At 52.4% G+C, this 23,654-nt stretch overlaps 1 protein-coding gene across 6 annotated transcripts in view; it reads left to right on the top strand.

The window, feature by feature from the left end:
- CTIF (cap binding complex dependent translation initiation factor) overlaps nt 1-23,654 on the top strand; it is a 283,936-nt gene that overhangs the window by 110,494 nt on the left and 149,788 nt on the right. For all 6 annotated transcript variants that reach the window (XM_055324229.1, XM_055324228.1, XM_055324227.1 and 3 more), the window contains one exon: nt 922-997. In XM_055324229.1, the coding sequence (XP_055180204.1) occupies nt 922-997 (76 nt within the window). The remainder of the gene's footprint in view (nt 1-921; nt 998-23,654) is intronic.

Raw genomic sequence — 23,654 nt, 5'->3', positions numbered from 1 at the left:
TATTATTTATCTTATTATAACTTGATGTCATTATTGCCCATATTTACCATAACAATACGCTTACCATTAAATATGGTATGTAAATAAGGGTGTGTATGGGGGGGTGCACATGTGCTGGGCCTGGTTCTAAGCACTTCAATAACTGACTTAATCCTCCTGCCACCTTAGATACCACTAATGATCCCCATTTTACAAATGGGGAAACTGAGGTCCAGAGGAGTTAAGTGACTTGCCTAGGGTCACCCAGTTAGTAAGGGCTGCAGCTGGGGTTCCAGCCCGGCAGTCTGGTTCCAGAGTCTGCACCTCTAACATGCAGAAGACGGGGGTGCTTGATTGACAGCTGAAGTCGGCATCTGTGGCCTGAGCATAGGCCTGCCCACATAGGGCATGAAGACAGCACCAGCATCCCAATGGGCTTGCTGGACTGGCCCAAAGGCAGGCCATGGAAGGAAAAATCCCTGTGGTGGGCCTGTGCGACCTCAAGAAAGTTGCCTGGTCATTGTCCCTTTGGTCTACTGCGTTAGGTGATGGGCCTTTGGAGGAGCTGTGACAGTTTTGGGGGTATTCTACAGCAAGGAGCTTAGCGTCTTTGCTTGGAAGGGTCAAGGGGAGCTCGGGTCCCTTGTTACTTCCCTGGGGGCTGGATGTAACCCTAGTGCTCCCTGCACCTGGACTGGTCCTAACATTCCCGCCTGCACTACATCCTTCATTCTCAAGGCAGGGCCTGTGTTGCCAGGCGGGGGAAGGAGGGCACGCGTCTCCGGGGCTGTTCCTTCTGGGTGGGACAGACTGATCCTGGAGGCCTTGAGGAGGCAGGGCCAGGTGGTCTCCTCACTGTCCCTGCTCTCCCTGCTTGCTGGGCTGGGATAAGACACACGAACATGCCAACTTTTCAGTGCCTTTCTCTCTTTTCTGGTGCAGGTGTGGAAAGGGGAAACTAGAAGATGGGGATGGGATCAACCTGAATGACATCGAGAAGGTCCTCCCAGCCTGGCAGGTAGGTGCAGGAGCACAGTCTCCAACCACCTCCAGCCGGATCCTGATCCTCTGCCTGGGCAGTGCATACACACTCCTTTGGCCTGTTACTCAGACAAGGTGCAGCTGGATTTACCGCAGTGGTAGGTGGGCAGGACTGGGCACCTGCTGAGGTCCAGGGTGTCCCACTGTGATGTGTGCGACAGCCCACTCTCAGCTATGCTGTGGGCATTGGTGGCAGGCCTGACATCCCCCAGAATTGAAATGGGGCCATTCTCTGGCAACTCCAAGTACTTGGAAGTTTCTTTATCCCTTGACCTGTAATCTCTGCAAGTGCAGTGTCCTGCTGTGTGTTCCAGTGGGACTGCTGGGATTTCCAATGTGGTCGGGGCTATTTTTAGGCTTTTGAGAAGTGGAGTTAATCCTACCCATCTCCAGGTATCTGCTGTGCTTGCTGATTTTGCCATCGATTGGGCTTCTTTCCCTGAATTGAGCCAGGCTCTGGGACCACAGGAGCCACTCAGCAAAGAGACAGCAAATCTGCATCTCTAGATGCTTCTGGTGCTGGTTATCAGGCAGAAACAGCAGGAATCTAGCTGCATCTGTGTATGGGGTTGGGGCCTGCGGCAGCAGAGTGACAGCCAGTCTCCCAGATGGCTGAGCCCTGCCCTGCCAGTGAGACCTGCCACCAGTCACCATGTCAGCCTTTCCTTCTCTCCTGAATTTCATGCCACATCAACTGCATCCATTCGCTTCCTGCTCCCTTTTTTTTGTGCTTTTCCCATTTTGTGGGTGCAGTTTTCATGTCTTGGGCCCATTTTTTTTTTAAGATCTTATTTATTCCTGAGAGACACACAGAGAGAGGCAGAGACAGAGGCAGAGGGAGACGTAGGCTCCATGCAGGGAGCCCAATGTGGGACTCGATCCCGAGACTCCAGGATCACACCCTGGGCTGAAGGCGGCGCTAAACCGCCGGGCTACCCAGGCGTCCCTCTCAGGCCCATTAATGAGAGACAAGCCAATGTAAGTCAAGGCTTCAGCAATCTGAAGAGGATACACCTTGGGCTGGTGTTTCTTTGTTTCCTCCATTTGGGGTTTATTGAGTTTCTTGGATCTGTACATTTATGGTTTTCATCAAATTTGGAAAAATTTCAGCCATTGCCACCACCACCCCCTACTCCACCCACTGGGATTCTAATTATGTCTTCTGTTTATATTCATATTTTCCCATGGCTCACCAAACTCTGCCTTTTTTTTTTTTTTTTTAAGTCTTTCTTCTTTAAAGTGTGCTCCATGCTCCATTTTGGATAGTTTCCATTGCTATGTCTTCAGGCTCACTAGTCTTTTCTTGCAAAGTCTAGCCTACCATTAATCCCGTCCAGTGTAGTTTGCATTTCGGATGTGTTACTGTTCGTGTCTAAAAGTTTAGTTTGGATCTTTTTTCCTCTCTCTTCCATTTTTCTCTTCTTATGCCTATGCTTTCCTCAATCTTCTTGAGCATCTGGAATATATTTATAATACCTGTGTTAAGGTTCTTCTGTACTAATTCTGTCATCTATGTCATTTCAGTGTCTGCTTTTTTTTTATATAAGATTTTATTTATTTATTCATGATAGACATAGAACGAGAGAGAGAGAGAGAGAAAGAGAGAGGCAGAGACACAGGCAGAGGGAGAAGCAGGCTCCATGCCGGGAGCCTGACGCGGAACTCGATCCCGGGACCCCAGGATCACACCCTGGGCCAAAGGCGGGTGCTAAACTGCTGAGCCACCCAGGGATCCCTCAGTGTCTGCTTTTATTCATTGATTTCTCTCCTGGACATCAGCCATATTTTTCTGTGTGCACCTAGTGATGTTAGATTAGGTGCCAGGTATTAGGAATTTTACATTGTTGGATGCTGGATTTTTGTTGCTATTCACTTAAATATTTGGGGCATTGTTCTGCACAGTTAAGTGGCTTCAAAAAAAAAAGTTTGATGTTTTCAAGGCTTGCTTTTAAAGCCTTGTTAGGCAGAAGTCCTCTAGTCTAGGACATATTTTGCTCCACTACTGAGTCAATACCCTTCTGAGATTGCTTCCCAATGGAAGTGTTTCTACCTCATCCACTGGGAACACAGACTATTTCTAGCCCTGCATGATCTCAAGGGGTTGTTCTGTTCATTCCTTTTCAGGAAGCTTTCTCCTGGCCCTGGAAGTTTCCTCACGCACACGCACAAATTAGTGCTCAGAGACTCGAGGATCTGCAGATTTCTGAATTTCTCCTCTCTGGTGCTCTGCCTTGCAAATTCTAGTTGCTTTGGACTCCCTGAATTTTGAACTCTGCCCTCTTAACTAATTGACACCCCTTGGCTCTGCGTAGACTACGCTCCCTGGAAATTCTCTTCCAGGCAGCAGACTGGGGCACACATAAGGCTTACCTGGTTACAAAGGGAAAAGTGTGACCTTCTGGCGGAGAAACCTGGCAGACTCTAATTTGACCATGTGATTGAGGGCAGACTCTAATTTGACCATGTGATTGAGGGCAGACTCTAATTTGACCATGTGATTGAGGTTACCATCCTTTGCGACAGGATGGGTGGCCACCATGTGCTGTCTGGTGTGCTGCATAGAGAAAACCCAACATTGTTTCTGGGGGGTTTCCTGCTAAGAAAGCACAGCCTGAGTCTGGTCATAAGAAACAAATGTAAGGACCATTTCCCTAAAATGGCTTGCATATGAAAGCCAGGAAAAGACTGGGGAATCTTCCAGTTAATCTGGAAGGAAGTAAAGAGGCTAAATGCCACATGTGTTCTTTGCTGAGATCCTGGACCAGAAGACTTTGTCGGGCAGTTGGAGAGCATGAGTGGGGTCAGTGGGTGGGGCGGTAGTGTTGCCTGGGTGTCAGTGTCCTGATTCAAAGGGCTGTATGATGGATTTATAGGCAAATGTCCTTGTTTTTGAGAAATACACACTAGAGTATTTGAGTGATATGGGGCTTGTGTCTGCAGCCCATCCTCAAAAGTTTAGATAAACTAGATGGGATGCAGAGCAAATGTGGTAAGTATTAACAGTCAGAGAATCTGGGTGAGGGGCACAGGGAAGTTCTTTTACTGTCCTTACAACTTTCCTCTATGTTTGAGAGAAAAAAGAATCAATATTCTCAGCCACGGTGTGTGGCTCATAAGCATGGGGTATCCGTGCCTGAAATATCCTCTGAGCTGGATCTGTATTAGATTATCACCACTAATGTAAAGCTAGCTTTGGTGCAAAAGATACAGAAAGGATAAAGTACTCAGAAATTACGATTTTATTGCTCCATTCCTAAATGCTGATAGCATTCATTGTTGATAGAAAAAAATACAGTTGAGAGACCCAGATCCAGGTGAAGATCCAGCTTCCCCCTGCCCTAGGTAAGGTGTTGACCCCTTGGTGGCCATTGAGCCAGAAGCCTGGGACATCCTGGCCAGAAAGGGAGCAGGTCTGACCACTTTCTCCTATTTGACATCTGTCTCCCAGCTCCCTGGGGAGCAGAGCAGAGTGAAGGGCCTTTCGTTTCTGCTCCAAGGGCAGGGAAGGCTGGGCCCCTGCCTAGAGGGAGGCAGCAAAGTTCAGGGGGTAAGGGCTTCATGTCCAGACCCCAGATGTGGCCCTGATACTGACTAAGCAAGGAATCAGGCTAATTACTTGTCCTCGCTCTGCCTTAGTTTCCTCCTATGTAAAATGAAGATGATGGCAGTACCTACTTCATTAGGGGTGTTGGCGAAGATTGAATACCTGAGTTCATGTGAAGCATTGAGAACCATGCCTGGTGCATGGCAGGTGCTCCCCCACTCTGGTGGTGGACGCCCATAGCCGGGTTAGGAGGTGGGAGAGAGCATTCCCCTGTACCCCACCCCACCCTGTGCACTTTTCCTAAGTGACATCCCAGGTAGTGCAGAAAGTTTGCAGTAGAAGTCAGGAGAATCAAGCTGTGGGCTTCTGCCCCAGAAGTGCTCTGTGACCTCCCTTCCATGGGCCTCAGTTTACTCATCAGTAAAATGCCTCAGTTGGAGGCAGTTGGACTAGATCACAGGTTTGTAAACTGTGAAGCTCTTGGGTTCTTCAGAGATGCCTTGGGAGTGCTAGTAGGGGTGGGGAACAGGGAGGCTGGGGAAACAGACATGGGGGCCCCTACTTGGGCTTACCCAGAACTGCTCTGCTGGTGTTGCTAAGTCAGCCTATTGTCAATTATTTCATTTGAGGAAATGGTTCTACTACTAAACACATTGTGAGGATCATCAGGCCAAGGCCCCCCTCAGGTTGCATATTCCACATTTTCTCTCTCTTCCAGGAACCATAAGTCAGCAAGCACTCCCATTCTCTGGGGCGACCTGTGACCTTAAACTCCTAGGGGCTGCTGGCAGTGGAGGCTTCACCTCTCTCCACTCAGCATGCCACTTACATGCACACATGCCACTTTGAATCAGCTTTGCCCCCAGAAAGCCACCAGCAGATAAGTCCCTAAATCCATGGTACACATCAGATCTGCCTGGGAAGCTTTGAAATCTACAGCAACCTAGTCTGACCCTTGACCTGACATGGGAATTATCTACTGGTGCACAATAAATAGCTCAACATCTAACAGCTTAAAAAACATTTAGCATCACACATACTCTCAGAGGGTCAGGAATCTAGGAAGAGCTTGGCTGGCGTTCTGGCTCAGGGAGGCTCTCCTGCAGTTGTAGTCAGGCTGCTGACCGGGGCTGCAGCCATCTGAAGGCTAGACTGTGGCTGGAGGGCCTCCTTCCACCACGGCCCCTCCCATGGTTCCCTCAGTTTCACCTTGCTTGTTGGCAGAAGATGCCATGCCAGCCTCTTCATAAACTGCTTGAGCATCCTCCCAACATGGTAGCAGTCTTCCTCCAAAGCAAGTGATCTGATTGAGAGAGAGAGAGAGAGAGAGAGAGAGAGAATGATAAGAGGGAGAGCATCCAACATAGAAGTCTCGATCTTGTATAACATAATCTCAGAAGCAACATGCTGGCACTCTACCACATGCCATACCAGGTATAGTGTGCAGAAGGGACCACAAAAAGGCACGGCTGTCAGGAGGCAGGGATTGTTGGGGCTAGTGACCACACCCACTGGACCATACCCAGGAATCTATATTTTTTTAAAGCATCACAGAACATTCCGCAATTTTATCAAAATCATCCATAAGAGTTGGAATCCCAGCGTTCTAGCTGGTAATGCTCATGACACCTCTCCTTGGGTATTAGTACTTCTTCATCTGGGTACCATTAGAGCAGAGCTGACAGGCTTCCTGATCCCAAAGCACAGCTGTGGTGGTAGAATTTGAGGCCCCTAGGAGAGCCCATTGGGATGATTTTTCTGAGTTCTCCCAGCAATCTTCAGAGCCCCTCACAGATGGGACTGGCTGGCTGGCTGGCTGAGTTGCCCAGCTTCGGGTCCTCAGGGTCACCTAGCCTAGTTAGTGGCATTTGGGTTGGAACAAGTCTTGATCAGATGAAGCTGCCCGATGCACTGTGGGACAGTCAGTGTTCCCCACCTCAGCCACTGAACGCGGGTGGCTGGGGAGGGTAAGCAGTCATGGTGACCTCCTAAAGTGGTCCTAAATACACTGAGGACGTGCTGTGCACCCAGGCGAAGACCACTGGAGGGGAAAGCCCACACAGAGCCCAGGGACCCCCAGCCCTCCCACTGAGTCTCGGGCCTGAGCGGAGACGAGCCAGCTTCGTACACTGTCTTCGACAGAGTTTGAGGAGGAGAAAGAAGCCCCTCTAGTTACCCACAGTTAACTCAACCCATCGGCTGTTAAGTGGTTAACCAGTAGTTAACTGCATCTGAAGTTTCACTTCCCTTGGTCTCAGTTACCTGAGGCCAACTGAGGTGCAGGACCCACCATCAGAAGGTTTGTGTCGTCTGGCACACGTCCCAGCGCCCACGTCACTCACCTCATGTCCCGCCTCACACAGGCATTTTACCACCTCCTGTCCTCCCAAGAAGGGCGAGTACAGTACAGGGAGACTTAGAGAGAGGCCGCATTCGCATAACTTTTATTACAGTATGGCAGTTTTTGTTGTTATGAATCTCTTACTGTGCCTGATTTATAAATGAAACTTTGTGGTAGTGTGTATGCCAGAAAGATAGAGTTGGGGGGGCGCTCAGTGCTATCTGGGTTTCAAGGCTTTAAAAGATACCCACTGGGGTCTCGGAACATGTCCCCGAGGATAAGGAGACTGTCATGTTGCCTTCCCTCCCCTACTGGGAGGCGAAGAGGGAGGACAGGAGGATGAGGGGTGAGACTGGCCCGAGGCTCAATGCCCACCTGCCCACCATTTCCTCAACCCAGAGGAAGAGAAGCATTGGAGCTGCAGCCCGCTCTGTCTCTGCAGCATCTCCCCACCCCACAGAGCTCCAGGGTGCCATCCCTGACCCTTTCCCTACCATTGTTTAGACTCCTCAGCATCCAGGAGCCTTTGTGATTTGCCCCAGCCCCCCTGAGCCTTGCCCAGGTCAGAGTCCCTATAGGGTGAGGTGTGGGCCCTGTGCCTGCAGACGTGTTGCTCCGGAAGCTGTTCTCTGGGACTTGAATGAATGGCCGAGTATGGAGCAGACGACCCCAGTGGCCCTCTGAGGTAATGCCTACTGTAGATTTCCAGAGAGCTCTGGCTTCTCTCACTGGCAGTTGCACGTAGGGTCCATGGCACAGTGAGTGGTCCTAGGTTGGAGTGCCTCAGCAGGTCAGATACTGTCAGCCGGGTACGTGGCCAAACTCCCCTCCAGTCAGAGCCGAGGACCCTACCCCTGATGGCTCTGCCTGCTTGTATCTCCACCGTGGGATCCTCGGGGACCCCTATTTCTGGGGCTGCTGGGGCCAAGTCCCAGGAAGCACCCAAGGCCCCGGGAACAGGGCAGACAGGCGCCCATGACTGCCGCGTATAGTTCTTTCCCCGTAAAAGGGATTTAGTTGGTTAATAGGGGCTGATGCCGGGGATACTGGCTGTCCCCAAGGTCCACCCACCTATAGTGGTCGCTGAGGGGGTGGGCAATAGCCAGCAGCCACATCTTGGCATCCATGGACACTTGGCAGCATCCAGGGAGCTACAGCTGGCACTGCTGATGGGGGGAGGGCAGCTGAGGCTCTGAGCGAGTGACAGGGACTTGGGGCCCATTGGTCACAGTTCCAGGCAGTGAAGCCATGGGGCCAGGCAGAGGCTGAGACCAGCACAGTTGGTCCTAGAATGGAGTCCTGGGGCGGGGCGGGGGGTCCCCGCCTGCATTTCGGGCATCTGTGCTGGGAGCTGCGTGGGGGTGGGATGGGGCTAGCCGCTGCGGGGGCAGTGATGCGGTCACTGCAGTCCTCCCGGCTGTTAGCTGCCGCCGCAGAGGCCGCACAGGGACACTGGCTGCACCGCGATCAGCTCCCACTAGAGGACACCAGCGCACCGCCCTGGAGGCTCCTCAGCCTGGCGTTTGCAGTCACAAGTCCCTAGTCCCCAGCAGCCAAAGGTGTCCTGGCCTCCTTGGTGATGCTCAACATGCAAAATGTCAAAGAAAACCACCCGGGCCGATGCCGAGGCCCTTCCTTGCCAGAACAAGGGACAGGATAGGGTGGTAAAGGAGATGGTCACCAGAGTGTAGGGACGCACATGGCCCAAAATGTGCCCAGCCTTGTGAAGGCCCGACCTGCCTCTGGGGTCCCCCAACGCCCCTGGGAACACGTGGCTGCTCCTAGGAAGGCACACACCCTGAAGTCTCTACTGCTGCCAGGACAAGGAGGGTGCCTCCCCGGGGAGTGAGGGGTGCAGCGGCGTTCCCTGACCTGAGCCTGCAGGGGTGGGGGGTGCCTACCCATGTGGGGCCTGGGGCCTTCTAGAGCTCGGCCACCTGCCCCTGGCAGGAGAACAGGTGCTGGCAGGCTGTGTGAGGGCAAAGTGGAGCTCCATCATCCGGGCCTCAGGAAACTTGACTGAATCCATGGTGAGGGCAAGGGAGTGACTGAATAGGCCGGAGATCACTGCCCCGACGCACCCCCAGGCTCGGGCCCCTTGAGGTGCGCTGGCTCTCTGTTGCTCCACCACCGCACAGCCCCAGGGTGCCGCAGCCCGAGGCGGCCTCCGCCCCCCAGCGGCCCTGGATGCTTCTGTGTCCCGCACCCAACCCGGCCCCTGGTCTTGGATTATCCTGCGCCGGGCCCAAGGCTTCCCATTAGGACGTGTTGCCATCATTTTTCTTGGAATTCTGTCAGACGGATGTGCTGTCCAGGCCGTGGGTGGGACGCTAGGACCCGCGTGACTCCACCGGTTTCCCTCCTACCTTTCTGTGCAGGCGACCAGGTTGCCGGGTTGATCCTCTGCCACCTGACCTGGTTTAGGAGCAGGTGACCTACAGTCCCCGCGGGCGGCCTGGCGCAGGGCCGAGCACCAGCCCCACTGTGGACAGGCGGATGTGGGGCTTCACGCGGGCGCCGCCACTGCCACCGAGGGGCCCTGCAGAACCCGGGGGGGCGCAGCGGAGCACCCACGGCGGCGTCTTCCCCGGGGCCCACAGAGGGGTCAGGCCCGCTAAGGCCTGGGTGAAGCGCTGAGGGGAGCACCCCATGCCCCACTGCTGGGCCCCCAAATAAGGACAGGATGAGAGTCTCTCCCGCCTCAATCTGTTGCTCTGAGGGGCAAGTGAGCTTTCAGAATGAGAATCCCTGCTCTCCTGAGTGGTGACCAGGGCTCTCCCCACCACCCCCTCCCCCGGGCCTCCACCCCCACCCCGGCCTCACCCCCCTCCCCACCCTGCCTCCCCCCTTCCCCATCGCCTGGAGGAACGCAGGTGGCACCGCAGGAGCGGCACCTGTTTCTTCAGCAGGGGGCGCTGTGCCGCCTGGACCGGGGCTGGCGAGCTGCGGCCGCCCCACCGCCTGGGAGCCAGGGTTCGCCGCCGGTTCCCAGCCCTCCGCGCAGGAGGGAGAGACTATTGTTCCCTAGAGCTGTGCCAGCTCTGTCGCTAAGACTTCTGGAAACTTCTAGGATATGCTAACTCACAGGCATAAGGGTTATTAAAATAACCCAAGCTGCTGAGGGACAGTCACATGCAAAGCAAGGCCGGCCTGGAACCCCGGGCCGTCACCATCCCCAAACACTGGCCCCCGTTGGTCTCAGGGCGGTCGGCTCTGACCCGCTCACTGGGCCCCATAATGCGCGAGCACCTTTCTGGGCACAGCGTGGTCTCGGCCTCCTTCCCCGGGGACCGACCGTGGGCTTCTCCCCGTCCCCTCCGAGAGCACCAGCCAACTGTCCCGGCCCGGCAGCCGCACCACCGCCGCTCGCCAGGGCCTCCCCACACATTGTCCTGGCACTGGCTTGTCTCTGGCCAGATGTCACCGGCTCGCTCGGCCCTGGGCCTTGGAACACAGCGTGCCCCCACCCCTTGATCCTTCCCCACAGGGCTCATCGTGCGTTTGCTGTCTTTATTCCCAGGTCTGCATTCTCCACCGCAGCGTGAGCTCCACCTGGGCACATGCATATTTTCATTAAATACGGGGCAGATGACAGATGATGCAATGAGCCCGCCGGTTCCCGAGGGACGTATCCCCAGCACCCCAGTCCGGAGCCTGGGCCCCCTCCCCAGGGGCTCAAGCGCTGTCAGAGCTAGGGCCGGCTACCATCCTCTCCAGCTCACCTCCCGGCCCCATAAAGTAGAGGTACTATTATTATGGCCTCGAGAGACCTTAACGCAAATGAGAGAGCGGAGATCAAATACTTTGCCCCAGGTCACGTGGCTTATAAATGGGCGTGTGGAAATTGGAATTCAGGCAGCCCGACTCCTCTGGCACCCCTTTGTAAGAAATGTCGAGGAGGAGGAAGAAATGCTGGAAAACCATTTTCTATATTCTAGGTGACCGCAGTCACGTACAGCAAGTTAAGGGTGAATGTCATTTCCTTAATAAGCAAGGGCAAGAAAATGGATATCTTTTTTTTTTTTTCCTCTACTGTTGAAGGCACTAAAAATGGAAAGAGAGAGGAGCCCCATGGACACCTTCGAAAGAGGAAGGAATGAGGTTTTTACTTAAAAAAAAAAAAATCAGTTTCTGATGCCCTCCCCCACAATCCCAGCTGACCCAAGATCCTGCACCAGCTATAGGGGAGGAATGCTTACCTAGGAGACCCCCTCCCTCTGCCTCTCTGGCCACCTCCCTCCACTCTCCCCAGCACTTCCTCCCTCAGGACAAAAATAGGTGCCACAGACAATAAAGGAGGATACCAGGAGTTCTTCATCCCGAGGCTTCCTGTCTGAGGCCTCCAGGTAGCCAGCCCCATTGGGAATGGGCAACGTGCTCTGTGAGGCGAGCCTATTTTTATTTTTGTTGTTTGTGAGTCCTTTTACAAGAAGTCGCCACTTTGGGGGTGAAGGCTTTTATTGGTGACAGCTAGGGAAGTTCCTCGGGAGCTGGCTATGGCCAAGTCTGGAGTGGGTTCCCATACAGCCTCAAGGAGCTGAGACAACAGGTAGCAAGTGTTTTTTGGCTCTCAAGGGGTCCAGGGAACCGCTGCCTCCCTTATGCAACAGCTTCAGTTATCCAGGACACACCTAGGGTCTTTGACGGGGATGGCAAACTGACCACAGACCTAGTCCAGCCCGCCAGCCTGTTTCTGCAAATAAAGTTTTATTGGCATGCGGTGCCCCCAGCCGTTTGCTCCCTTTGACTGCATTTGTGCCACAAGACAGAGTCGAGGAGTTACAAGGGGACCCTCCAGCCTGCAAAGCCTAAAATATTTACCGTCTGGCCCTTAACAGAGGAAAGTTTGTCAAACACTGATCTAGAATATACATAGAAAAAAAAAAACCCTGAGAATTTCTTTTCAAAAGAGTTTTTAAAAGCTGGCAAAAATGCTGAAGCTCATTCAACTTCTCTTATCTGAGAGCCCTTCAGTTCCACGTGCAGAATGTTGTGAAGTTCACCCCAGATCATTCTCTTCCATCTTCCATTTCTTCAGCTGTGAAATGGGATCATGCAGCTGTTTGACTAACATTATTGCAGAGCCATCCTGAGGGTCAGAATACAAACCAGGTTATATAATGACAGCTCTTTATAAACCAAAAAAGCGCTCCCCAGACAGGACGTGGCCTTACTAAGTAGCACATTGATAACTGGAAAAGCAAAGCCAGAACCAGTGAGGTTAACAGGCAAGAAACGGGCTTGGGAAGCATCCCAGGGGTCTTTCCTGTGATTGGGGGAGCACAGGGGTGAAGACTATGTTGTTTCCCTGGTTCCTTCTAAGACCTAGCTCTTGGAGAGCAACCGTCTGCCTGTGCAGGACTTAAGCTGAGACAAGAGCAGGGCCTGGCCAGCTGTGCCCCCCTGCTCCTCACACCCGCTGAGTCCTTACCGCCCCCGCCCCCTGCCCAGAGCTTCCCCCTCTTTCGTGGCCCCATACACTTTCCTGACTTCATGGACATTTGGAGGACTTGATTCTAGGCCAGATGTGAGTCTCTCTGGTTCTTTCCTGCCTCTCCTTGTGCTTGTGCTTCCTGGAAGAGGCGGACCTCAAACGATGCCTTGGTGATAGCCAGGGAGATTCTCTAGAGAGGAAAGAAAAGGTACGGCATTCGGGGCTGCAGACGTAAAAGAGTAATGGTTCAGAAGCAGTAGAGGCTGTGGAGAGTGGGGGCTCCTGGGAGCTCCATAGGGACACTTCTCTAAGTAGAGAGAGCCATTAGTGCACATCCCTGAGGCCTTGGGTCTTGAACAAGTAGACCCTCAGTCAGATGCTCTGGAGCAGCCAAATGTGTGATGGGAGGAGGATTTGGGAAGTCGGGGGCTTGGGCCTGACCAATCCTGTGTTCTCTTCCTGGGACCCGTAGGGAATTCCTAGGACCATAAACATCTTCCCTTAGTGGCCTGCAAAGGAAGTTTTGTTCCTTTATTAGAGACAAGCCAGTGTCCCTTAAAAACAGGACTTGCCTGCCCCCCCCCCCCCATAGAGAGGTCATCTGGTCCATGCCCTACTTTGGGCCACACTGTGTGCAGAACCCTTTGCTGAGTGTGTGAGGGCTTGAGCATTCAGGTGGGAGGGAACACCTGGGGGTGCAGGTGGCAGGCCCAAGCAAGGCCAGGCGTAGTATTGCCTCACCAAGGCCACGGCTGAGCCCAGGCCATCTCACAAACGAGAGCTGCCCACCCAGCCCTGCTCAGAGTGGCATGGGCTTGGGGCCAGGAGGCCAGCAGAGGGGCCGGATGACCTACAGGTGTCCTGGCTACCAATGCTCAGAGGCAGGTCCACCCTCCTGCACCCACCCACCCACCAATGATGCAACAGCCCTGCTAGGAGAGGCCCCAAATCACGAGAGGAACGGCACCACTCCACCTGCAGCCCGACCATCCATCTCATGGCTGGCTTAGCAGCCCCGCCGTCTTGGTGATGCCCTGGTGACTCGGGCCAGCCCTAGCTAAGCCAGGCTGCATTCTGGTCCAGCACCTTTCCTCCTCTGTCCTTGGCCCGTGCAAGGAGCAGCTGAGGCTAGAGGAAGAAGAAGGTGTTGCTAAGGGTGTGAAGCATCCATTATTCCTTTATTAGCCAGTGTGCCATTTCTGGTCGCGTTCCCCTTCCTGGCGGCAGTGAGCTCAGGGGCGGAGAAGCCCAGTTATTTTCGTTTACCCCAGCTTCTCACTGGGAGTAGTCAGAGGCCGCAGGCAGAGGGGGTGGGGGTGGACAGGGCTACGTGCTCTGCAGCAGGCGTTTGTGAATGGGCCCCGGCTCCCAGGCCACCCGACGGCAGGCGGCCCCCCCAGGACGCGCCGACTCTCACTGGCTGGTCGTCGTCATTTCTAGCCTTGCAATGGCCAAGCAGGAGGAAGCTTTCTTCTGGCCCAAGAACAATACCAGGGTCAGCCCGGGGACCTCCCTCCTACACCCTCTTCCTTCCATTGTGAGCTGCTACACAATCCCAGGCTGCTGGGCTCTGCACAGCCTGGGGGAGGGAGGCCTTGCTTGGGACAGATTAGCGACGTGGGTGACACCTCCAGTCGCCACTTCCCAGGCTGGCCGAGGGTCCTGGAGGCGGCAGGTCACAGACAGACGGAGCAAGTGTGAGTGGCTGTGGAATCCCTGTGCCTTGCAAGGGCCTGATGGCAGGGTGCGGCCACCCCCATCCTTACTGAATCACACAGCCAGTGAGAGCCGCAGAAGCCTCCCTAGACCTGCCTATCACCCCATTATATGGACAAGGAAGTGAGACCCAGAAAGCTAAAGGTTTCACCCAGCTTCTTATCGCCCTGCTTAAAAATTCTTTGCTGATTCCCAAGGCCTGTGGGAAAAGCCCAGACCTTCCTCCCAGTGTCTGCCCCCCTTCCAGGCCTCTCACCTGTCACTCCCCAACTTGGGCTTTAGCCTTGTGACTTGTTAACAGGCGCTTGATGAGCAGCACTGGTCCTGCCTTAAATGTCCTTCAGGGCTTCACGTACCTGCCTGCCGTATTCTTGTTCTTCAGAGACTCTGCCTGTAGGGCACCTCGTGTGCACCCCTCCCTGATAGGCATTTCCTTGTTGATTCACCTGGGTTTCGCCGGCACTTCGTATACACCTGTGGAAGGGCTGCCCCTCCATGTCGTTGGGGTGTGCATGTGGTCTCCCTACAACACGTGCTCTAGATCCTAGGGGCTGAAAGCATCTCGTTGGCCTTTGCAACTTTTAGGACAGTGGTTCTCAAAGTGGGGTCCTCAGACCAGGGGCATTAGAAGAGCTGGGAATGTGCTAGGGGTGCAACTTCTGGGGGCTCCCTTCTCTCTCATTGGTCCGGAAACTCTGGGGGTGGGACCGGTGATCAGTATTTTACCATCCCAGTAGGTGGTACTGAGGCCTGTGCCAGTTTGAGAACCAGTGCCTTAGGGCCTCCCCACGTGGCTCTTAATTATTTCTTCTTTTCTCACTCTTTTTTCTTTCTTTATTTTTCTAATCAAGATATACAACACTGTGTGAGTTTGAGGTTTGTGACACACTGATTTTAGACGTTTGTGTCGCCATTCACATTGTGCAGCTAACACCACCTCCCTGGCATCACATCGTTATCGTTTCTCCTAGCATTGGGACAGTGGACACCCAGTCTCCTAGCAGGTTTAATATTTGTAGTACAGATTTGTTGTCTATCTTCCTAATTCCTTGATAGCTTCATGAGTCGTGGACATCACCCATCCCTTTCAATTTGCTGCCAGAATCTTTGGTTGTCTATTTGTCCTTTATCATTATTTTGCTCCAATGAAGGACAAAGAATCTTGCCCTCTTTGACAACCAAGGACATGGGTTTGCGAAGGGTTGAGTGATTCAAGATGGACACAATGCCCCGGACTCCAGCACCTGCTCGTGTCTCCAGCAGTACCCCCGACGGATGCCCCATGGACCCCAGCAGGCCTGGGTGTCAGCAGGTAAGGGATGCTCACTACCTTCCCGCCTATGAAAGGTAGAAAGGTCAGGAGAGCCCCCAGTGACACTACACCCTTGCCAGTGGTCAAAGCCACCACCCAGGGTAGAGACGGGGGGGCAGCTTGCGTGTCCAGAAAGGAGTAGGAAGCCCCAGGCTAATCATTCGGCCTCCTCTCTTCGGACCTCATTGCTGCATGGAGAGCACGTTTACCACCCCAGAACATTGGGTGGCGGCCGATGTTGAAAGCAGTTTGTCCCAGAGCTCAGAGACTGTCGGTGGCAGGCAGTGACCCTGACGCATTCCTAGTGGCGGGAGGAAGCTGGGCTGGGGATAAAACAACAAACACTAACTTCTGCCTCAAAGGCAGTAATCAAAAGTTACTATTAAATGGACTATAAATAATAACAGTAATGTAATTTCAGGCCTTGCCAAACAGACTATGGGAAGACCAGACATTAAGGTCGTGTCTGGAAAACAGTCCTGGCCTTTCCCTCTGGGGTTCAGCCGTGTAACTGGGGGGGCAGAGGGCTGAGGAGGACAGAGCCCTGACCCAGGGCCAGGTGATCGTGCCGTACCTCTGAGCCTCATCATCCCACTTCCTGTGAAATAGGAGTGAGGCCTGCGCCACCCTCTGGACCCAACCCTGTGCCCCTCCGTACCTGCTTGCTTTATCGTACTCCCTACATAATTTTCTTATTTTCGTCTTGATGGTTTGAAGAACGTATTGTGGATGTGGTGCCCCTTCTCCCCCTAACAACCTCTCTCCGTTTTCCTAAAAACAGAGACATTCTCTTCCATAATCAGAGTTTCATCATCAAAATCAGGACGTTAACATTGAAAGAATCCTATGACATACTCTAAAGACCTCCTTCGCATTTTGCCAGTTGTCCTGCTAATCGCCTTGCTAAAGAAAAAGTTGGTTTTGTTGTGTCTTCTACTTTAGAACTCAGTAGAAAGTCACACGTTGCTTTTAATTGCCATGTCTCATTAGGTTCCTCGTTCTTTCACGATCTTGATATTTTTCGGGAAGGACGGACCACTTATTTTGTAGACTGTCTCTCAGTCTGGGTTTGTCCAGTGTTTCCTCGTGATTAAATGTATACAATTTTGAAAGGAATGCCACCGAAGAGGCATGGGGTCCTCAGTGTGTGATACCAGGAGGCACAAGATGCTGACTCGATGACCATGACATTGACCACCTGTTCAGGTGGGAACTTGTAGGCTTCACTCCTGGGAAGTTACTAGGTTCCCCTTTGTAATTAATAACCATCATGCAGGGAGATATTTGAGACTGTGTTAATATGCTGCGTCTGATGATACTTGCCCCCACTGCACCACCCCCATCTTTAGCATCCATTGATGATTCTTGCCTGAAAAATATCATCATGTTTGTTGGCAAATGGTGATTTTTCTAATTCCATCTACATATTTCAGTTGACTTTCTACTGTCAGGAAAGTCTTTCCTTTCTCTTGTTTGTTTGTTTACATGTCTTGGCTTATAGATTTTTACGTTCCTAGTGGTTATAACCCATGACTACTTGAGATGCCTAATTGTTGCAGATTTGACAAGTGGGAGCCCCTTCAGATCACTTTTGTGTATTTCTGAAATGCCCTGAATGGTTATTCCTTGAATACTTACTCACTTATTGGCACAAGAAGTTGTTCGGGTTTATTGAGTATTTCCCACCCCCACCTCCCCAGCCCTAAGATCCATTTGGCATGGAACCCAATTACTTCCCAGTGGGCAGTTTTTAGAAACCCAGATCCAGGTGCTAGGTGTGCTCACTGCAACAGAATCTCCTGTCTTTTGATCCATTTCTCTGAGTCCTCAGATCAGAGCTTCTCTAGAAAATCCCTTTTGCCTGGAGGTGGAGATGGAAGGATATTGCATGCCTGTGATGGTGGGAAAGACACTTGGGGAGTCCCTATCCAGGCTTTCCTCCCAGCATCCGAACCACACCTTCTGTGGTCCCTGGTTTCTTGAAGCTCTGAGCTCCCCGGGCGTTTTGCACACTTCTGGTCTATGTTCCCCTCTGTTGAGTTACCCACCGCTTGTCTCACTTCATGTCTTCCCTAACTTGGATGAAATCTCTTTTCTCATTCTCTGTGTTCTTGTAGGTTTACCCTCTTTTTTTTTTTTATTAATTAGGGAGGGGAAATTGAAATTAGTGCATGCGGTCAATTTACTATGTGAGCCAGAAGTCCGATTGGTTGGATTTAAGTGATCAGAGGAAAAAGGAGAGCATTAAAGAAGACACGGAGCTCCCCATACTCGTTGGGAGCAGCAGTGGGAGCAGGTGTTTGTCTCTGGGAGTAGAAGGATGAGGTGTCCTGTCCGCCGAGTCTATGCAGGAGAACGAGTATGTGGCAGAGGTCCTGGACTTGCTGCCATTGGGATCAGAATATAAGGGGGATAGAGGCAGGATGTACCTGAGTGCCAATAAATAGAATTTTTTCTTTTCTGTTGTTCAAAGAACTCCAGGAGGGGACACACACACACACACACACACACACACACACACACACAACTGTCTGAGGTGCCTGAGAAAATCTGCTTCGGTTCAGACCTGACAGAGAGAGGCTGGCTCCCACCTGAGAGCCAAGAGCCATCAGGGCAAATGCGCTCCATGGAGGGGCCAAGGATAAGTCTCTACTGCCCAGGCATTTAGGATTCCAGCCATACCCTGCCTAGCTGTGCATTGCCTGGTGGGAAAGACTTTCCTCCAACAAGTCTCCAACGTCCTTGGGAGCAAGACTCTTGTCCAGCACCACACCTAGACCAGGGTTGGATACATGGTGGGAGCTCAGGACGTCACAGAACCATGGGGAGTTGCTAAATGCCAGAACAAATGCATGAGCCAGCTGTGCAAAGGGCAAGGGTAAAGCAGCCTCTTCCAAGCCCCCTGAACACCTGCAAGGCCTCTGGTGGTTGCTGGGCTCCTTTGACAGCTGCCCGGGACTCTCCCCTTTGGAATTACTAAGAAACCTGACCCCCACCCACCCACCCCCAGGGCTAGACTGGCTCCAGAAACACTCACATAAAGTACAAGCTGTCCCTGCCTTCTGCCAATTTGCATTTCAACAATCCATGAAAACCATTTATGTAGAACTTCTGGTAGCTTTAGTCTCCTTACTTGGGAGTTCCTGCTCATTTCTAGAAATGTAGACAGAAATATGTTTGCCCTTAAGGGCAGTCAGGGGTAGTTGCGCTGGCATAACTAGCCTCGTACCCTAGCCATAAAGGGTGGCACCCCAAAGAGTTGACTGTGGCGGTTGGAGGGCTATTCTGTTATTCTGTGTGCTGTTCGCATCTCAGGAACACAAAACCCTGAAGGGCAGGGACACTGGGTACATCCCATTACCTAGAAGCGTTCCAGGGATTCCTTCTATGGACAGGTTGTCACCTCAGGCCCCCGTGTGCAGGACAAAGCTGAGGCGTACTTGGAACGGGGCTATTCGGGGGTGGGGGGAGGTCAGTTGTGGGCAGGTCCGGAAGACACCAAGAGTGAGTACCGGGACACATCGAAGAGAACTCGGGCCACTTGGCTGCCTCAGTCCGGTGCCTGGGGCAAGGAGCAGCCAGCGTCAGTCAGTGGGGCAAGAGTTGCACTCTGTCCCTGGGCATCCGTCTCGGAGACCAACCAGTCAACATTCTAAGCCATGGGGAAAGCATTCTGAACACATCCTACTCCCCCAGGAGACCAAGGGCCCCCCGTGGGGAAGGGCTTGCAGCTAATCCAGCAGCAGATTCAGGGTCCCGGGTCCACAGGCCTCCGCTCTTCCCTGCACATCCTGAGGTTTCATTTACGGTGACCTCTCATGACTGGTCCTTGTAGAGGACTCACGGGATATCTGTTTAATAACTTAGTCTGGAATTTCACTAGGAATCAGATTCAATAGGTGTATTTGAAAAGGCCTCATCGCGAAACTGCACATAAAACATTCCGTAGAAAGGGAATTAGGAATCCTAACTGCTGCTGGCTCTGCATCTCCACACCCAGACCTAGAGCAGCGAGGTGATCGAGGCAGCTAACCGCAGCCCTGATCCCACACCAGGGCTCCCCTGAGGCCGGCTGCTCGCCCCGCGGGGTCCAGGGCCTGCAGAGACGGAGGGCTTTATGTGGCTGCAAGGATGCAGTGGACCAGGCCTGTGGAAACACCATGGACAAGAAGGATCTTCTGCTGTGGCATCTGGGCGTCCCATGGCACGTCCCCTCATTGGTTCCCCTTCTAAATGTGAGCTGTCAGGCAGCGTGTGAGTTCTTTTCCAGCCTCTAAAGAAGGGGAACGTGTTCCAGCACATGCACCAGCCTGCCACTGGCCAGGATGGCCATTTGTGCACATTAAGAAGAACCTTCAGCCTCTCCCTGAAATTGTCAAAAACAGTTCAGATCTCTGTTGACCAAGGTGAGGACCATCTCCCAGAGCAGCGCAGCACGTGCCTAGGCCACAGACTCCTCTTCTTTGGAAGCAAACGTCACAAACACAGGCATGAGTCGAATACCTAGGCCACTAGTTCATGTTGTAGAAGGTCAGGGTTTGAGTTTAGAGTATTTCTAGCTAAAGAAAATCCCTCTTGGAGATTAATATCTAACGAGTAACCCATTCTAGTTCTTCAGGTGGAGGGAGTCAGGAGGCCGTGGCATGCTGTAGGTTATTAGACCTGAAAGGACCCTTGATGTCATTGGAGGCAGCTCCTTTCATTTTGCAACTGGGAACACGGAGGCCTGCACAGATATCCATGCCCGAGCCCAGGACTCTGCATCCCCACCACCCCAGGACAGGGGTAAGGAGCTGAATTCTAGAGGCTGCCGTGAGTCAGATGTCCTCATACCTGAGAGACTCCTACAGAACAGAAGGTGCTGGATGCAAAGAAGAAAAGCTGCAGCCAGATTCCCCAAATTTTTCGAAGCCCTGAATGAGACCCTAGCCCATCACCTCATTTGCCTGCCCTGGTCACCGGTTGTCCATGCAGCAAGCAGGTTCTTCTTATGGCAACTTGAGCGAGCCTCGATAATACATGCCAGCTGTGTGGGATTCTCATTTTAAGCAATTTGTTGCAAAGACCCTCAGCAAAAATTGGCCATGAGAGAAGCAGGCATTCTGATAGCAGATTTGTCGTCCTCACTCATACACCCTACCCAGGCCAGCGAGGGCATAGCAGCTGATCTGGGGCTGTTCACAAAAGGGACAGTGGTCCCTCTGCCAACTGTCCCCTTATGCCTGCATGCACCCGTGCACACATACACGTTCTCTCAACATGCTAAAAATGTTGGGAACAATTCATTCTAGTTCTTGACCTATGACCTCTAGGGCATTGCAGTGGCCTCTGCATCATTATTTTGTTTCAAAGAGTACCCTCCAGGTCAAAGCAGAAACATTTGCTTGGCAAGAAAAGAGAAGATGTTCCTTTATGTGGCCTTTCCTGGCGGCAAGAAAAGGGACATTGTTTCAGCAGGCTGGCGTGTGGTGTGGTCAAGGAAATGCATCATACCCCCTCAGCAAGGTCCTTTCAGGACACCCCAAAGGGCAGCAGCCCCAGCCACTGGCCACGTAGACCAGGCTGGTCACTCAGGTTGGGCAGAGGATGTCCATGTGCTGGAAGAGGAAAACCTGATTGATGGGAGACAGAGGGGTGGACCCACCACGGCTGTGGACAAGGCCTGGGGGGGAACCTTGCTGGGTTACTGGGGACACTGGGCAGGGGGACTGCTCCGTCCCAAAAGAAGAGAGATGACCCAGAGACCTTAGGGTGATTCAGAATGTCAGTGACCAAAAAGAACTTCTTCTTTCGCTCCTGCCACTGGTGTGGTGGGCAAACTGAAGCTCCCCTCTGCAAAGCTGAGCCTACCTTAGTTCGGGGTCTCTGAAATCAGGGGCAAGACCTCCATCTCATTCCTTGCTGTGTCTTAGAATTGGCTAGGGAGCTCCCGGACCCCACCATCGACTGATTGTAATCACCTTTCAAGCTCCCCAGGTGAATCTTCTGTGTGACCAGGGCGCAGACCCTCCGTCCTCAGGCCCTAGGGATTTCTCCCATTGCTCCATCCTGGGAGGTGTTTGCAGGGGTTAGCCAGGACTTGATCCAGACTTAACAAAATATTAGTGTAGTGAACTCTGCCTTCTTGATATTAGTGACATCCTGCCTGGCTTAGCACTCCTTCGTTTTCTGTCTTCCAGGGATGTTCTATTCCTTCAGAGTGGGGACTGTGTCTTCTGTGCCGTTTCTCACAGATGGTGCTCCATCCCCCACCCTCATCCTTCATCAAAACCAGCCTGTTTTATTCTTAAATGTTCATAGATTTTTCTATCCCTCCACCATTTCCCTGATCCTCACATTAGCCATTGGCATCTCTTGACCAATAGGATAGCTTTTTAACTGGTCTGCCGTGCGCTTGCCTTAAATCCCCTCAGATCTCTCCTCCACACCAGGTCCAGCGCGATCCACAAAGTCCACAAATCTAGCTGTCTTAGTAACGTGTGTAAGCCTTCCCCTGCTTCCCCATCACATGGAGGATGAAGCTCCTGCCCTCCAAGGCCTCCCATCCAGCCCCTGCTCTCCTTTCAGCCTGGGGTCCCACATTTTCCCTGTCATGCACCCTATGGAAGGAACAGCCACACTGACTCGTTATGGGGCCCTGAATCCAGAGGAGCCAGGCCTCCGTCTTTGGCTGCCATGGGATTGGCAATAGTGAGAAGACCACCACCAGGTAGTGAACCCACTCACAGTAGCTCTTTTGCTTCTCATTTTCCTCCTATCTAGAGCAGAGATGATAAAACCTACCCCCTACCTGCCACCGTCTCAGGAGGCAGCCCTGAGAACCCAGCGAGATGATCATTGAGGAAGTCCTTGGACAATTGTGAGACGCTAGTCAAATCTAAGAGCTTCTACGAGGATGTGAATAGATAGCTGTTGCACGGCAGTTCACCGGGGCCCGTTGGGAGACACTCGCAGGGAACGCTGTGCACGTGCCCGGGAGCAGGGCAGGCATGTTGGTGGCAACACCAGCTTCTTCCCTTAGTGTATTCATAAAGGGAATTGAGCGAAGGAAATGTCTTGGAATAGACAATCTTCCTAAACTCCCCCGAAATAACTTCAGTGGAAACAATGGTGGTCCTGTCCACCGTACAGTCATTGTTCCAGTCTACCACAACATGGGAAAAATCTCCCGGCGTTTCCAACTCAACTGGGAATCAACCTGACTTCCAGAGGCCTAGAAACAAAGGGATTGTGCTCGAGGGCCGCTCTAGGTCTTCATGGCGTACTGGAGCTGAGGACAATCCCAGGGCTTGTGTACAGCTTAGCTTTTCCTCTCCACTTCCCTTTGGGAGTCATGTTTGCTAGAGACCTTTGTATTTTCCCATAGATAACTTTTGGGGGTCATGACCAAAAGACTTTATTACAATACTTGAGATTCTAGATTTCCTTCCAGTCGGTTCTATAGCACAGTGTCGCAGATTGGAGACCTCAGAATGCTTTCTTGCCCAACCCACCAAATGGACTCAGAATAGAATAGAATAATAAGAATAGAATAGAATAGAATAGAATAGAATAGAATAGAATAGAATAGAATAGAATAGAATAACAGAATAGCATTCCCTCCTCTGAAAGGCCTTCCTTGGTGCTCTATTCTTCCACCTTCTCAAAGGCGTTATCTCCCAGACGTGGTGAGGGCTTCCCGTCTGGTTACCCTGTCTCCCTGCTGCTTCTCATACTAGTCTATCCTCTTTAGAGAAACTGTCAGAGCAGTTTTGCTCAGCCCCTTCTCCTGTCACCTCCCTCCTTGACTCAAGAGACAACCTGCAGCTCCCCACTGGTCCACGAGACAAAACCAGGAGCCCTCTGGAAGGCATCCATAGTCCCGGGAATCTTCCCTCACGACCCCAGCCATGCCTCTCACCCACCACCTCATAATTGCTGCCCTCGCTTAACCAAGACCAACCTGTTTTCCTGTCATTTTATCCTTTTAAAAAACTTGAGCTTGTTAAATGTGTAACTAAACATGCTGTACTTTTCTTTTGTAAAAAATGCATTTTGACCTCTTCCTGCCACTGCAGGGACAACATTCCAGAAGGCCTGTCTCCTTCGTGGCTCCTGTATGCGGAGTCCTCCCCACCACCTCTCTGCCTCAAATTCTCCCATCCCTTAGACTCTCTTCTCTCTCCCTTCCTCTAAGAAGTGCTTGATTACTCTTCTGGGGCATCCTGGTCTTATCTTCCCCAGAACATGGTACTTTTGAGCAGCCCCCCTGACACTTTAATGAACAGACAGGGTAGCACGTGGAGCC

Source organism: Nyctereutes procyonoides, unplaced genomic scaffold, assembly GCF_905146905.1.
Source record: "Nyctereutes procyonoides isolate TBG_1078 unplaced genomic scaffold, NYPRO_anot_genome, whole genome shotgun sequence".
Lineage (NCBI taxonomy): Eukaryota > Metazoa > Chordata > Mammalia > Carnivora > Canidae > Nyctereutes > Nyctereutes procyonoides.
This window is presented reverse-complemented; position numbering and strand designations above follow the sequence as displayed.